Genomic DNA, 17034 nt, shown 5'->3' on the forward strand with positions numbered 1-17034 from the left:
TATTCACTTCTTCATGAAACATAAGAAACTTAAAAAACTAATTTATGAGTCCAAAATACTAAAATGTGTATTAAATGTTTTAACTACAGGCTAGATGATTATCAAAATAAAAACATGAAAACGTAAAAGTTGATTTATGGTAACACTCATTATCAGAAGAATTCCCTCAATTAACAATTTTATTATCCCAAATTGAGAATATGTGCTCCTATTCTATTCATTTAACACGTTGAATGTTTAAATACTATTGAAATTCATAAATATCAGCTTTATTTTAAAGTATTACAAAATTGTTATCCATATGGTTTCACTTGTCAAATAATTTATACAAATTATTTAAAATATTCTCATGACAATCTAATACAAATTACTTAAACATCATGCAACCCTTGATCCCATAGAAACTCTATCTATTTGTTCATAATGACAACCACTTAAAACTTACACTCTTTAGTAATAAGTTTCAATAATTTAATAAAATCTAGCTTCGTTATATGCCTAATAGCATCCGAATTTTGGTTAATTAGATTACTACTTAACTCCTTTTACTTCATTTAAAGATACATTTATAAATAATGACTAAGTATATAAGCTAGCAATACAGACTGGTCATCTAAAATTAATTTATAACGATCTTTCTAAAATTCAAAGTCATTCTATATTGTACTCTCATTTATTAGAAAACGACTAAAAAAGTTCCTCATTTATGAGATAACATAAATAACATTGTTACAATATGTCAGTTTTCTTTATGTACTTTAAATAATCCATAGAATATTCATAAGAATTACAAACTGGTTTGATTCTATTATTACCACTTTCAGACTTAATTATTGTCTAATTTTCAATGGTTCATTTTATAAACGTCTCTCTCACAAAGATAAATGAATGGGCTCCAATTTGTTAAACTTAATAAATATTATAAAGAGTCATTAAAGCTTTTTTTATATTAGCCTTCTTATTCAGAACTACTATACCATTTTTTTATCAGGCTTAAAAATTACTATATTAACTAAGATGTTTTATGGATAAAACTTTTATTTTAAATAAAATAACCTATTTGTAGTCAAAACTACGAAATACTTAAAGCAATAATTTCAGTAACTATATTTTCAAAATTAACATAATTTTAAATTGAATGGGAAGGGTTTTTAACTTCTATAATAATATAAAAATTCATAAAATATTCTACATAGCCTAACTTTTTATGGGTAATTGAAATTCTTTAATTCTCGTGACAGTAACCTTTATTTAGTTTCTGACAGCCCCCCAGTGGTTCAGCGGTATGTCTGTGGACTTGCAATGCTAAAAACCGGGTTTTGATACCCGTGGTGGGCAGAGCAAAGATAACCCATTGTGTAGCTTTGTGCTTAATTCAAAACAACAACAACAACAAGTTTCTGACAACTGATAATATTAAAAGTTGTAAAAAACGTGTGGAAACTTTTAAAAATATATGCACATTGAACTTTTATCTTGTAACCTTTTTAACTTTGTTTCTTTCATGCCAATTTAGCGAGCGTCTTTTTTAAACTCAATAACATGCTGTAAGCGTAAAAAGTCCATTCTTGATACAACTTCTTTCAAACTTTCTAACACATTTTCCATTGTTTATATGCTTATTTGCAATTTCAGTTCGTAGTTTAATCCTAATCTCGAATACTTCATTTAAATTATCATACTGCATACATTTATTTCAAAAATGAACATGCAACCTACTTTTCTCCAGTATCTTTGTAAGGCTTTCAACAGCTCTATATTTCTTTAAAAGATTATCATCATATCTCTTCCGAATAATTTAAATTAATGGGACATTCTTTGGAAATCACAATCTATCTCAAACACTTAACGTACTATGCATATTTGTAAATAAGTTACAATAGCATCAAAATATCAAACTGTCTTTATTTAAGACCAGTTTAAAATATTGCATTTAATTTTCTCATTATTTGAACTAAAGACGTCCCCAATAACACAGCAGAATATATGCAGGCTTACAATGCTAGAAAACGGGTTTCAATACACATGGTGGTTAAAACACATATGACCCTTTTTGTAGCTTTGTGTTAAACTACAACCAAATGATTCAATAGTGAATAAAATGTTGATATTATTCCATTATTTAATACAAAAATCTATGCATACCGTTACCCTTACCTTTAAACTGGAAATAGCAAACATCAGACTTTGAAGCATTTTTTTAAAAAAAGCTTAAAGGTCTACGTTTAGACAGAAAGTATTAAAATATTTGTTATTTCTTTTAATTATTTAAACAAAGAACTCTTGAATTTTCACCACTTATTTAGGTAAAATACTGTGTCTACATTAGACTACCATTAATTTTGTACAGTGATTGCTTCTTTATTCTGTTCACAGATTGGTATTTTTTTAATGCCTGACATATTCTCTATTTCATTAAGTTATAGATCCTGCTTTCATTTCTTTATGATAAAAATCAATGATTGCTTAACTATAGGAAAATTCAAGCACTTGTCTGTCTCAGAAATAAAAACATGTTGAGTAATCCTCTTAGCATATAATAAACGGAAAATTCCATTAAAAAGTTCTTAAGGCATGTCAGTTTCGTGCATTAGAAATTTCGTGTCCAATACCCTACTGCTTTTCAAAGGAACAAAACGAATGCATCGAAGAGAATCTAAATATTGTTTTACTATGTTAACTTAAAATATATACTTTTTGCATGGAGCTATATAATATTTTTAAAATTTATTTTGAAGATTACTTGTTTCTTAAGCATTTATTTTGTAATTACATATCAAATAGAACATATATTTATATATAATATAAAGTTACATGTCACATAAAACATATATTTTATATATTATATGAAACTTAAATTGAAGTTAAACAAGCTATGTGGATTCAGAGCTCAAAATAGTATCATACTTGTCATGATAAGTATACATTGGTTACAAATATATTTCTATATGTTCCTACAGACTACACACGGTGTAAAATTTTGTTTCAATGAAGGGAAACTCGTGTGATGTGTGTTTGTTAATCCAAAGTTCATTTTCACTAACTACTCTTTTTTTTCCTAAAAATGCTTAGGAAACAGTTCGATATATTTCTAAGAACAATGAACAAATTGGGCCAAAACACAAGCTAAAACCAAATTCATACAAAAACCGTCCCAATTATGCAAATGAATTTTATTTTCCTTAATAAACGTAACAAAATGAACAAGTTAAAAACACATTTACACACCGTTATTTAGGATAAACTGTGTTTTACTCAAAAAGGCTTACAATTTAAAAGTATCATTCTAGTTAATTAATCATTGACATAATACCAACACCAATTTTTGGGAAGAAAAATTGCCTTGTCATTAAAGTATAGTCGTAGTAGAGAAGAGTTATGAAAATATATTATAATATCACTGTGAACCTTATAAAGTTAAACTTTTTGAATTAAGCTGTAACATGAAGGTGAACATTCATAACATAATTATAATTCCAAACAACGTTCCGAAAGCATTTTGGTTATTAGATTTTTTTAAGTTGCTATTTATCTAATTGTTATGCATCCACACTGTAATAGCTAACCACATCATTACGACTTACATAAAATATATGTATAACACTCAACGTATTTGCGTATGGTAAGTTGATTGCTTGGACCCTATTGAAATGATCACATAGTGTCAATATGTTAAACAGTCGTAAATAGCTTCCCTCCGATTTTCTAAGGGAAGTGATAATAGTCGCTCTTTTAATAGAAAAGTCATAATGAATGACTGTTAATTTAGGTTAACAATGAAAGCAACTCGTTATATTAGTTTACACTATCAACCAGTAAATCAAATTAAATTTTTATTCAAACCTCCAGAGTTTTCAGAAAATCCATATTAATGTGTGCATTATATTTTAATAAAATGCAAGGAAAAGCCAAAATCGTGGTACAATTTAACACAATATCATCAGAAGTTAAAGTAACATTACAACTATGTTTTTTTTTTTCCCCCAAATTCGAAGTTAAATGTGGTAAAGTGCTTCTACATCACATTATTTCATGGATGATTATATTTAATAATAAAGAAATATCAAACAAAACGGAGATATATAGATGGTTAAGTATGTTATGTAAAGATTATTTTCAATATCTAAATCAGCAAGTACAAGGTCAACGATTGATATGCTGTATTAAAAATGTGACAACCACAGTCGAAGTAAGACCTTGGTAGAACGGAATGCATTACGACACTGTTTGGTATTATGGTTGTTTATTTACACAATAAGCTATCTGTGTTGAACTCACCAAGAGTATCAAAACTTTGTTTTAAGCCTTCAGACTTACTGCTGAACCACTGGGGACTTGGTATTACATAGATAGTGTGAGGCAAACGAAAACTGTTAACTTTTGGGAATGGTATGTAACAGCCTTTTCCGACGCAAAATGTTAATACACTCAGATCATAAAGGTTTGTTTAAATAAGAGATTTAGAATTTTCAAGACGGGGAAGACAAAGGAATGTGGATCAACTTGTGCAACAGTAACTACATAATCAATAAATATCTCCATCTGAAAACACAAACCACGTGTACATAAACTGTTTCCACAACATGCTTGTTCAATCGAATACCTCATACAGCTGGAATATAAGCTGGCTATTGATACTGTTCTCTATGAAGACGTACTAGTCAGCTCACCAAGACAGTGCCTATGGATTTTAATGCAACATGACTGTTGAAATGAGCGCTGAGAAACCATTGTCCCAGTACATTAAGTTCCTTATGGAGAGCAAACGGAGAAGTAATGTGCCTTGACATAGCGGCCTTACCAAGGTGCCTTCTATATTTGAAACTACGGAGCTATTGTCAAAATACATAATCGTCAGATAGAGCAGAACCAGAAGTAGCGATGCTCCAAGTTATTTGTAATGTAGAGTATTCAACCGGTGTAAACAAATTTTTATAATATCTCAGGATTTCAAATTACAGTATACTCCAATTAATACAAACCTGGGGAGGTCCAGTATGGCCAGGTGGCTAGGACACTCGACTCGTAATTTGAGGGTCACAGCTTCGAATTCTTGTCGCACGAAACATGCTCGCCCTTTCAGCCATAGGGGCGTTATAATTTCCGGTCAATACCACTGTTCGTTGGTAAAAGAGCATCCCAAGAGTTGGCGGTGGATGGTGATGACTAGCTGCTTTCTCTCTAGTCTTACACTGCTAAATTAGGGACAGCTAGCGCAGATAACCCTCGTGTAGTTTTGTGCGAAATTTGAAAAAAACTCGGGACAAATTGTGTTTTAAAAACAGACTGGATTAATATTTTGTAGCAGCTTCTCACAAGTTAATTCACCAAAAGGCTTAAACAAGGCTTCCCCAAATATTTTGCTCGGAACATCGCTCAAAACATTTTTTTCTTTAGGTAATATTACTCTGCTTTATATATAGTATATATATTTAAATTCTTACCGCATATGTATAGTACGACTCTCCACAAATGGTTTGTGACACAAAGTTCGAAGAATAGTTGTTTTTGTTTGTTGTTGAGTTTCTTTTTAGTTTTTAGTGCGGGAGGGGAGATTTCATGAAAATAGTCCATACGTTTCTCTGCGACAACATTCTAAAATAAATAAAGTTTATCGAAGTTTTTGCCTCCTTTATTATTTGTAGAATAAAAGTACAAAAGTTGACATTTTACAAACATGTTTCGATTAATCTCACACAGTTAAAAGTTAGTTATCATTCGTAAAAAGAACTGTAAGTGATTTTTTTAAATATGGATAACTGGTGTATAAATCACCATGAACCTGAGGCATTAAATTAGAACTTTTATGACAGTAAAGTTTTAACTTCAAGTAAGACGTTAGGTATGCCACATTATTCCATGTTTACCCAAAGAGTCCATATATCTCATCATATTAATATCCGCATTGAGATAGGGAAAACATAACATTAACAAACATTTTGGAATTTTTCCGAATTACTTGCATTTATCTTTAACATTGAATACAATATCTATTGTATTTCTTTATTATTCTGATAAATTACGTGAAACAACGGTCTCTTGCACACACAAACATTAATCATGTGCTTAGAATAGCAGTATATATGCTTCTAACCCTGATGAAAATGTAAAACATATTGACACCTAGATTCGTTAGTAGTACTGATAGCTATTCACACGTCTTTCTGTTGTAGTGCTTTCTAGTTTGTTCTACCAACATTTACGTATATAGTTAAACATTTAGAGATTTCTTGGAGAAAATAATTTTCACACTACGTTAAAGAGTGCCTTCTGGACATGTTTCTATGACGAATAAATATTCATAATAGATTTTACAAGACAAAATCACATGATTTTATACAATTTAGAATGTGTTAAATTCTAAGTGGCCTATAGATTCGTGTGTGGTAATCCCCATTGTATAATCAGAAATTAGTTAGTCAGATGAGCTTGAAATGTGTGTAAGAGTCAACGAATATCAATCAAAGTAGAATTCTGCAGCAGCGATGGCGCCGAAAACCAGTCATGTTCAGTAGCTTCTGATACTCTCACTGTCTCATACAACAGTTGTATGAAATACGTCTCCAAGAAAACTGAGTTTTCATCGACAGAATAACTACTAGTGATTCGTTACACTAACGGTACCATTCCTCAAAAGTGAATGCGAGATGTTGACGTCACATACTTTAACTATAGCATTCTAGAAGTGTTACATAAATATATAGAAGTATACATGCTTAAGATATATATATATGTGAATAATAAGTCAGAAAATGGTAGTTGTCATAACGAAAGGTATTATACGAAAGCATTCCACGTAAACAGAAAAGCCGACATTTTATAGAGGTGTACTATTAGCGAACTACGCGTCTGTTCTCAATATTTCCTGCATGATAAAAGTATATATCGAAAATTTTAAACTATTATTATTCTGTATTGATTTTTTTCCCCCTTCTCTCAGTGACACAGCGGCATATCTACCGACTCACACAGCTATAAACCGGTTTTCGATACGCGAGGTGGGCAAAACACAGATAGCCCATTGTGTAGCTTTATGCTTAATTTTAAACAATCAAACAATGTTTTCGTTTTGTTTCACTCTTTGATGATAATGTTATAAAACGTATGGAGGAAAATAACTGCCTTAAATAGTTAACATTCCCTAATCATTTGCTTGATTTAAGAACGTAGATCATTCTATTTAACTTTAAAAAGGTTCTTTGATCTCTTAAAAATGTCAGGTTTTGTTCCACACCGACTCTAAATTTCAGGATTTCTGGTTCGAGTTTCATTGCAAAAACGTGTTCCGTACTTTAAAGTCGTGGATATGTTATGAAAGCTACAGTGACGGTCAATTTCCGGTATTGTGTGTTTGTTTTCTGGATTTCGCGTAAAGCTACACGTGGGTTCTCTGTCTTAGCCGTAACTAATTTAGCAGTGCAAGACTAGGGGGAAGACAGCTAGTCATCACCATCCACCGCCAACTCTTGGGCTATTCTTTTTACCAACGAATAGCGGGAGTGAATGTCGCATTATAACGCCCACATAGGTGAAATAGTGAGCATGTTTGGTGTGACGGGCATTCAAACCTGCAACCCTCAAATTAAGAGTCTAGCGCCCTAACCACCTGCCCATGCTGAGCCAAATTCCGGTATTCAATTAGGTAATAGCATCGCAAGAGTTATCGGAGAGCGCTTTAGGAAAGCTGCCTTCGTATACACAAAACCATGAAATATAAGTTACTATTCCAACAGAAAAACACTTTTCTCAATAAAGAAGTGTTTGTAATATTTGTACTTCGAATTTCATAAATATTAATCACATAAACCTAATTCCTTTCTTGTACTTTATAAACTCCGTCTCGAAATCCTACGACTGAGTGTCATTTTAAAGCAAATGATGAATGACATTTGCTGTGATCTGATTAGATCTGTTCCTCACAATCTAGTTTTATGTGAATTAATGAATGTATTTATGAGAGAATTTGAAAGCTGTGCATAGGTATTAATATTTTCTTAATTAGTTAACCTAAAAAACAAACTATAAGTACTCCTATCAACGTTTATTCACCACAAGCTTAAATGTTAGAGATAACGTATGCATTATTGAATAACATTAAAGAAAAATTTATATCGAAAATAAATATATATATATAATATGAAAGGATTTATCACGTGATATAAATATAATATTTATATAATTGTGGTAAAGTAGGTTTACCTTGATAAAAATGTTAAAGGCAATAGCGTCTGTCGCTGTAGCAAACAAGTGTAACGTCTTATAACTGTGGTAAATAAAGTAAAACATAAAATATACCTTTGGCAGTGAGAGTGCATTACCTAAGGCTGACGTAAATGTAAAAAGTATATAACATCCTATTCAATAAAATCATATAGAAAATAACACGAGCTCTAACTGTAGCTCAGAGATAGTACAATATTTGCTCCGTCTGAGATGAAGTTATAATGTCTCATACAACTGTATAAGCACAGTTGTGCTTATGAGTATATAATGTGGCATGGTTGTGACACAAATGATATAAGCTATGAAATGTATATAGTAGATATTACCACGGGCTAACTGTATAATCAGTTAAAAATAAACATAACTTTCACAGTTTCACCTATTTAAATTACAGTGAGTAGATATACTGTTAATATTTATGAAATATTCAACACTTCAACGAATTCAACAACGTACATTGTGCACTTGTAAACTCCACTACTGAGTTCTTATAAAATGTTATGTCATTATAAATGTCTATTTATTGTGTTTTTCATTTTATTTTAGTTTTTGTTTGTCATTAGTTAAGTCCCTGGGGATTTAGCGATAAGCTTAAGGGCTTATAACGCTAAATTTCGAATTCTCTCTCTGCGGTTGGTATAATGATTACAGGCCATTGTGATCCTTTGTTGATAGTTGAGTGTTTTTTAATTTCGCACAAAGCTACTCGGGGGCTATTTGCGCTAGCCGACCCTAATTTAGCAGTGTAAGACTAGAGGGAAGGCAGCTAATCATCACCACCCACCGCCAACTCTTGGGCTACTCTTTTACCGACGAATAGTGGGATTGACCGTTACATTATAATGTCCCCACGGCTGAAAGGGCGAGCATGTTTGGTGCGACCGAGATTCGAACCCGCGACTCTCGGATTACGAGTCGAACGTCTTAACACACTTGGCCATACCTGTGCTCCTTTGCTCGTAAAAACAAACATATCATAAGGTCATTTGCTTAGTAAGTTCTTTACCCAAAATACACTTTAAGGTACGGAAAATGACCCATGGTTGATTACAGGAGTGTATTTTTCAACAGTGTAGTTAAATATTCCGATACATACTCTCTCGTTAAACACGGATTAACAGCATTTTACAGAATCTGGAAATGAAATAAAGAAAGAGTCAGTAATTTTTTCTTACATTTTATAAACACTATCTAAAATCGCCTAGCAATAGTGTTGATATTATTTCACAAATAAATTGTTTGTGTTTTATACTGTGTAATCATTTAGACTTAGACTAATAAAGGTGATATATTTTATTATCTTGGAAGTGGATTTCTGTAACTATTTAGTGGATCTGAGGAGGGAGTTTCTGCCTGCACAGTTTACCTTATCTGTAAATCAAATAATCGTCCATATCTTTGTTGTGCGTTGCGACCAATAAAGATAAGAAGAGGATATGATGATGAAGTTGTGCTTGGGTTATCACAACACGCCATTTTGACCTTGAATTACTGTATAGAGAAGGCCTAGGATGTCTGTCAGCCCTCTTAGGATTAATTGGATAATAAATTGTGGTCAACTAAATCACTATAATTAGTAATATCTATTTCGGATGTTACAATCGTTAGGAGAAAAATTTCCAAAAGGGCTCAGAGACCTGTTGGTTCAACAAAGTCAGTTATTAAATTAATATTTGGGGAGCTACCAATTCAAACATTATTACCATAAGAGAGTGAATTCCTCTTGAAGTCAGAATGCTTTGAGGATATATCTATTGAATTTACTCGCAATGTTACTTTGAATTCCTTAAGAGGAGTTATTGTTAAGAGGTAATCTACTTAACATCTTCAAGTTGAAGATATTTTCTGGTCTCTCAACTTAGGTGGTCAGAAAAGTTTCCACTCATAAAATATTTGAGACAACTAAGGTTTTGATTTTGACATTTACAACAACACATCTACCTACCAATGTCAAGGTAGGGTACCTAAAATGAAGATTCCCCTAAACCTCTCGAAGTTTTCACTATCAGCAGTTTGGACGCTCAAAAACATGAAGTTGTGGTACTTGTGCTCATTGTACTGATAAATACCACGATTGCTACAAATATAAATTAGAACACTTTGTGACAGATGCTCATATTCCAACCTTTATATTTTAAATCATGCTTAAAGTGTATGAAAGAGAAAAAGGCACAAAAACATAAGATTTAAGAATGGTATTTCTTATTCAGAGACAAAATTGTAACAACTCTTTCAAAATGGAGTTATATTCTTACATTCTGTTCCATTACCACAGTAAAAATGTAGGCAGCTCTCTCTCTCTTTCTGTCACACTCAAAATATTTTTCTCTCATCATGTTGAGATCTGTCATTGAGCAAAACGAAAGATAACAGTGAGTATTTAGATCCAATTTTGGATAAACACAAGTGGTTATGTGGTTCTGACCTCGCTTACACAACTCCTATATGTCTGATGGATATCTTCACTTTTGATCCAGAGAAGAATTTATTGAGGTTGATAAACCTTCTGGTCATAAAAATGTAATAAAAATCCTAAATAAAACAAGTCGACATCTATAAGCACAAAAACAATCTAGGTGAAAATTACCACATTGACAAAATCCAACTGTCAAGATTTTTACTGTAATTTGAATTATATCAAAGCTTTAATTGATTCTCCACCCTTTGTGTATCTCCTCAGAAGAGACACTCCTGAAAAATCACAATACTTTCATCATTCGACAGTTTTTATTTGCAGAAAGGACAGGTTTTGTAATAGACGGGTTCACAGTAGTGTCACGTTGCTGATTGATCAACATAGTCCTTACATGAATGTACCATTCACAAAAACACTAGAAGTCATTACAATACATGCTTCCATTGGTTATACTACTACTGTGTACACTTTACGTGTTTCCAGGAAATAGAATCGATCAAACAGATGTTGATAACTTTATTGAGCAGTTGTTGTCTCCTTTCATGTTCATTTTCAAATAAGATTTAAATGGGTATAATCCAATAGGGTGATGAATATTTTAATGATACGATTCCATGCCTTAAATAAGACTTTTATTGTAAACGATCTGTTCATTTCATCACTTACGCTCCTTCACGTTTTTTTATGGAATGAATAGACTATTTTTCATGGAGCAGTAATCATTTTTGCCATTATTCTGATTAGCTCCAGTCAATGTCAGCTGGCTTATCTCACAGTAGAAGCTGTAAGAAGGTAACTGGCTTCTATTTACCACTCTTTCTAAACTTCATCTTGCCATTATTAGCCTATCGTATATCAATGGCTGCATGTAGCCAGTAGCTGATTGTATTGTCCAGACTTATCCAGAATCTTTATTATTCTTATATATCTTATATACTTCCCACAGTATTCTCATTATAGTATAAAACTAACTACCAACGGTTATAAACCTCAGAAACGATTCTGGAAAACTTTTGTAGATATGCCACTCTTACTGTCTCGTTTCTTCTTCTCTTCGTCTTCTTTGATGTGGCATGGCTAGGTGTTTATGACACTGGACTCGCAATCTGCGGGTCGCGGATTCGAATCCCCGTCCCATCAAACATGCTTGCTGTAGGGATATTATAATGTGATTATTAAAACTGCTATTCGTTGGTAAGTAGTTCAAGATTTTACAGTACGTAGGTGATGATTACTAACTGCTTTTCCTCTTGCCTACCTCTGCTAAATTAGGGACGGCAAGCACAGATAATCCATGTATAACTTTGGGCAATATTCAAAACAAACCAATCATCTTCTTCTGATTCTTTTGAACTAAATTTCAAAACAGCAGGTGTTTCCAAATTTATGGTCTCAGACTTTTGTCATGTCTCTTTCTAGCCCCAGAAGGGATGCCAGATTCCTTCTAATTATAGACCTATTGCTTTGGCTGACTTTTTTGTTATGATTTGAAGAAAATTGTTAGCGCTAGCTTCATTAGGTTTTTAGAATTAAACAAACTCCTTTTCAGCTATTATTGTGTTTCTACAAAGAGTTATCTTCAAGTGTATTACCTGGCCATGCTGGGCTCATCTAGGAGATACACACGTTTCTTTGGTTGCTGAGACAAAGTTCTTATGAGCTTTTTCTACTCATAAATCAACTTAAAGCCAAGTATGACCCAGCATGGCCAGGTGGTTAAGGCGTTCGACTTATAATCCGAGGGTCGCGGGTTTGAATCCCCGTCACACCAAACATGCTCATCCTTTCAGCCGTGGGGGCGTTATAATATGACGGTCAATCTAACCATTCGTTGGTAAAAGAGTAACCCAGAAGTTGGCGGTGGGTGGTGATGACTAGCTGTTTTCCCTCTAGTCTTACACTGCTAAATTAGGGACGGCTAGCGCAAATAGCTCTCTTGTAGCTTTGCGCGAAATTCAAAACACACATCAAAGCCAAGTATACAATGACACTGAACATCACACTATTTCATTTCTCTTCAGGAGTAAACACATGTTTTTAGATCAGGAGCTATCATACCCTTATTCATTCTAAATAGACTACGGGCCTCTGGTGTATAATTTCAGTAAAAACTCTGTATTGAAGATATTAAACTTGTAAATTATCAACGGATTTCTACGTTTCTGAATTTGTACCCACAGCCCCATGAACTTTCATTTCACATTAGACATTTTGAGCTTTCTTTTATATATATACTGTAAAATTTCAATCCCTTGCACAGCATCTCACCTGTTAATGTGTTTTTATGCCGTGTTGGGCTACGATATTTGCAAGTACAAAATATCATATCATATCCAGTTAACGTTGATTGAAATGGATCTCACAAGAGATGATACTCTCAGTTGAAAGTATCAAGATGTTTGTTATAAACACCTTTCTACCCATATTCTGTTTCAGGTTTTATGGGTGGTTTAAAAGAAAGTTATTCTATATGTTCAGTTATAGTTTACTACAGTTCTGCGATTGTCACAGGAAAACCTATATAGATTCTGTATTTGACACTGAGTTAAATGCCATTTCATTTGCTTTGCATACTACAGAAGATAAATGACATTGTTATTGTACCATCTGTAATGACTCAATTAACTCTTTTAAGGTTGTAGTATCACTAAACGTTAGTTTTTTTTACTTATTGTTCTATATATTTTATACGTTATATATATCCATTGATTTTTTTCTGAATTCCTGACCATGTCGGAATCTAGGAGAAAAAGTTCACTGACACCATGCCAGAATCAGCATCCGCTAGCAAGGTTACATCCTCACCTAATCCATACTTAAATTTCAAACCTGTCATCGAGGTAAAACTTGAAAAGTAATTTAGGGTGAGCAACGTACGAAAAATATTTTCCAGAAAAAAAACCTGCTATTCCTCACAGACGTAGGCTCTGTATAAACCATAGTTTACTACATATTATAAATCGTTCTTATACAGTAACTAGAACCACCACAGGCGGCGTCATTTTATACGTGTTTCTGCTTATGGTGTCACTTTGACATCAAACAGTGTCAATGACGATGTTAACTGTGTGTTTATATTTCTGGAACATAGGTTTCTTAAGATTGTATTTAACTTGTTAATATTTCTTAACGAAGAAGATATTTTCTATATGTACTCTATTTTATTTATGCTTAATTATGTTAATTAAATTTATTTGACAGTTGTTTAAAAAAAACAAATTATTTAGTGCAGTAGTTCTGGTGCTTTATGCCATAAAAGATAGAGATGTTTCTCTCGTGTTAAATGAAGTACTTTTGTTACAAAGTTCAGTTCTGTGTTCTTTTTACTTTCATTCAGAAAAAGACACTTAAGTAAAACGAAATCAATGGATTCCACTCTGTGCTTCAATTTGTTGCTCAGTTTGTGTGCTTGTTTGTTTGTTTTCTTGTAGCAAAGACACATCGGGCTATCTGCTGTGTTCACCGAAGGGAATCAAACCCCTGATTTTAGTGTTGTAAATCCGTAGACTTACAGTTGTCCCAGTAGAGGACTTGTTGCTCAGTGAACCACCAGCACGATACTCATTACACAGCTAATAGACCCGGCGTGGCCAGTTGGTTAAGGCACTCGACCTGTAATCTGTAGGTTGCGGGTTAGAATCCCCGTAACACCAAATAAAGCCTTTTCAGCCGTGGAGGCGTTATAATGTGACGGTCAATCGTACTATTTGTTTGTAAAAAAGTAGCCTAAGAATTGGCGGTGGGTGGTGACAACTAGTTGTCTTCCATTAGTCAGTCTTACACTGCTAAATTCGAGACGACTAGCGCAGATAGCCCTCGTGTTGCTTTAAGCGAAATTCAAAAACAACCAAACAAACACAACTAATAACTAGTTTTGTAAAACAACCTGACATTTCATATGTCAGTTTGGTTTTATTCACGTAACAAAATAGACCAAATATACTTTATAAAGTTTGCAGTTAGAAAAACTAAATAGCCAAGAATATTGAAAAAATGATGAAAGAATGATATACCAAAGCGATAACTTTAATTTTTTTACTGTTTTGTAAGAAATCATTACAAAACTATAATTTACGTTTTCAATCATTTACGTTCATTTGACATGGTGATGCCAGATTAATTAATGATTTGTTATTGTAGTAATATTGTTTCCGGACTGTTTAATTATCGTAAACAACATGCATTAACGTTCTTTTTCGTATTACAAATTTCAGTTAACTAAAGTATAATATGTGTCAAATGTAATTTACCATATTTATTACTTTTGAACTTTATTTCAAACAGAAAACTACATTTAATATGTTTTGAGTACAATTGTACAATAAGATCTTAACCAAAAATCCATTTGTTTTCGCTTGTAGAATGTATTTTCAGTTTTCAGATTGAAAGAGCCTTTATAATAGTGTACATATAAATTAACAAAACAAATTATTCGATAGAACTTTCCTAAAAATCCAATGACAAAAACTTCATAATTACAACAAAGCTTTTATATCCCTACTCTGACTTAATACACACATATATATATATATATATATATGGGGTGTAACTGTAAAAATGGGTTGCCTACATATTGTTATTTTATTATGAAATTTCAAATTACAGAAAATACTTGGTATTTCCAACAGAACAACACCTTATGTGATAATAGACCTGAAAGAGTAGGTCGCAGACTGCAAGATAGTATCAGGCATAGTTATCTGCAATTTAGAACTGTTAACAAGATGGAGGGCGACCAGTATCATTCGTCGCCTGTAAATAGATAGTTACTTTTGTAACGACAATGCCTAAATGATGATATAACATGACAAGATACATATATTTACTAACTCCAGTATATTTTATTAAATCCTCCAACATTTTGCTGTATGGTGTCCTTTGTTTATTCACGTTATCTGGAACTGAATATACTCAGAACTAATGTTAGTATTTTAATGAGAAAATATTAGATAGCTTCAAGTAAAAATCTTTCTACAGGATATATTAATATTTTCCTATTTTTATCATACCTCGTATAACAACAACTTTATGATCAAATATATTTAAAAAACAAATCAACGTTTACTTTTAAATATATATTAAAGACGGCAAACAGGAGGTTTATTTTAAAAGATAAGTTGGTATATTACCAGAACATGTCTAAACATTCAGTTATCACACTTAGGTTATTATTTATTATGAAAGTTAGTGTCGTTTGTTCTAGAAACTCGTAAAATAATTAATGCAAAACTTCAGAAATATCAATTTCAACTTACTTTTTATAACTGTCAGAGTCACATAAACTACTAACCATCGATAATTTTTCCCAGCCATCCAATACTTCATTGCGACTTAAAATAATGTCTTTTGTTTTTAAAAATTATTTCTTCTCTATTTAATGAAATTATTTACATTTTATGACATTTTCTTCCGCTGTGCCTTGCTCTTAAGGTGACATCAAACCATATTTTGTGCATGCGAAGACAAGCCAATGTAGGATGATAAGTACTGTGCTTCGTATGTACGCAAGATTCTGAAGTTGTTTCTGCATCAGATGTAATAGCATACGTATGGACACTGCTGATAGAGGGCGCTACTTCTCTGTGACGACTGGAAAAGGCAGCGAGTGAAATTCGTTGGTATGACACAACAAAATATTATTGTTCCATTGGAGCTTAGACTAAATAAAATATGCACAGTCTTTCCAGTAAAATAACGGCAAAGAATACGAAAGTGTGTGAAGATTTCGTAAATTCTCTTTAGTACTAAAAAAATAATAGCAGTACTAATGACGCAAACAACAACTTCAAATCAACATTTCTTAACTAAATGCGATAATTTTTCTCTGTGTATGGCTCAGTATTTTAGTAATCCTTTCAAATACAAAAAAATAAAAATAAAATTGGGTACTATTTACATTAACACGGTATATATATCTAGATAGCTAGATATCTGTACATATTTACTAACATTTGGCCTGTTTTGGTATTTATTACTTTTACCTCATATGATCCTGTAATTCCATTATATATATGGCTAAATTCCTGTCAGAGTTTTATAGCTAGGCAACCTTATTAAGGTAGTCATTTTGGACAGAGTGTATATTCAAATTACTACAGTTTCTACGGAAAAATCGGCGAACACGAAGAATAATTAAAATAACTTCTTTTCTGTTCGTCTATGTTCTTAGTTGGAGGAACGGAAATTAAATTTTTTTATCTTTGAATTCGTCTTTCCTAAATTAAATATTTAATATAATTATTTTCCGCCTATTTGAAATCAAGCAAAAAGATACACAATAGGCTATGTGTGCTCTGCCCGTCACGGGTATTGAAATGATTTCTAGCTGTGTGAGTCTTCAGATATGCCGCTGTGCCACTAATAGGCCGCTAATATTTATAGACTTTGTTTGTAAT

At 32.4% G+C, this 17034-nt stretch overlaps 1 protein-coding gene across 1 annotated transcript in view; it reads right to left on the reverse strand.

Moving 5' to 3' along the window:
- The window catches only part of LOC143238555 (acetylcholine receptor subunit alpha-like), a 109023-nt gene extending 92937 nt beyond the window's left edge, over positions 1-16086 (reverse strand). Inside the window, exon 1 of the mRNA XM_076478900.1 lies at positions 15895-16086. Within this exon, the coding sequence (XP_076335015.1) occupies positions 15895-15964 (70 nt within the window). The 5' untranslated portion in view covers positions 15965-16086. The remainder of the gene's footprint in view (positions 1-15894) is intronic.
- Positions 16087-17034: the final 948 nt, after the last annotated feature.

Source organism: Tachypleus tridentatus, chromosome 13, assembly GCF_004210375.1.
Source record: "Tachypleus tridentatus isolate NWPU-2018 chromosome 13, ASM421037v1, whole genome shotgun sequence".
NCBI lineage: Eukaryota > Metazoa > Arthropoda > Merostomata > Xiphosura > Limulidae > Tachypleus > Tachypleus tridentatus.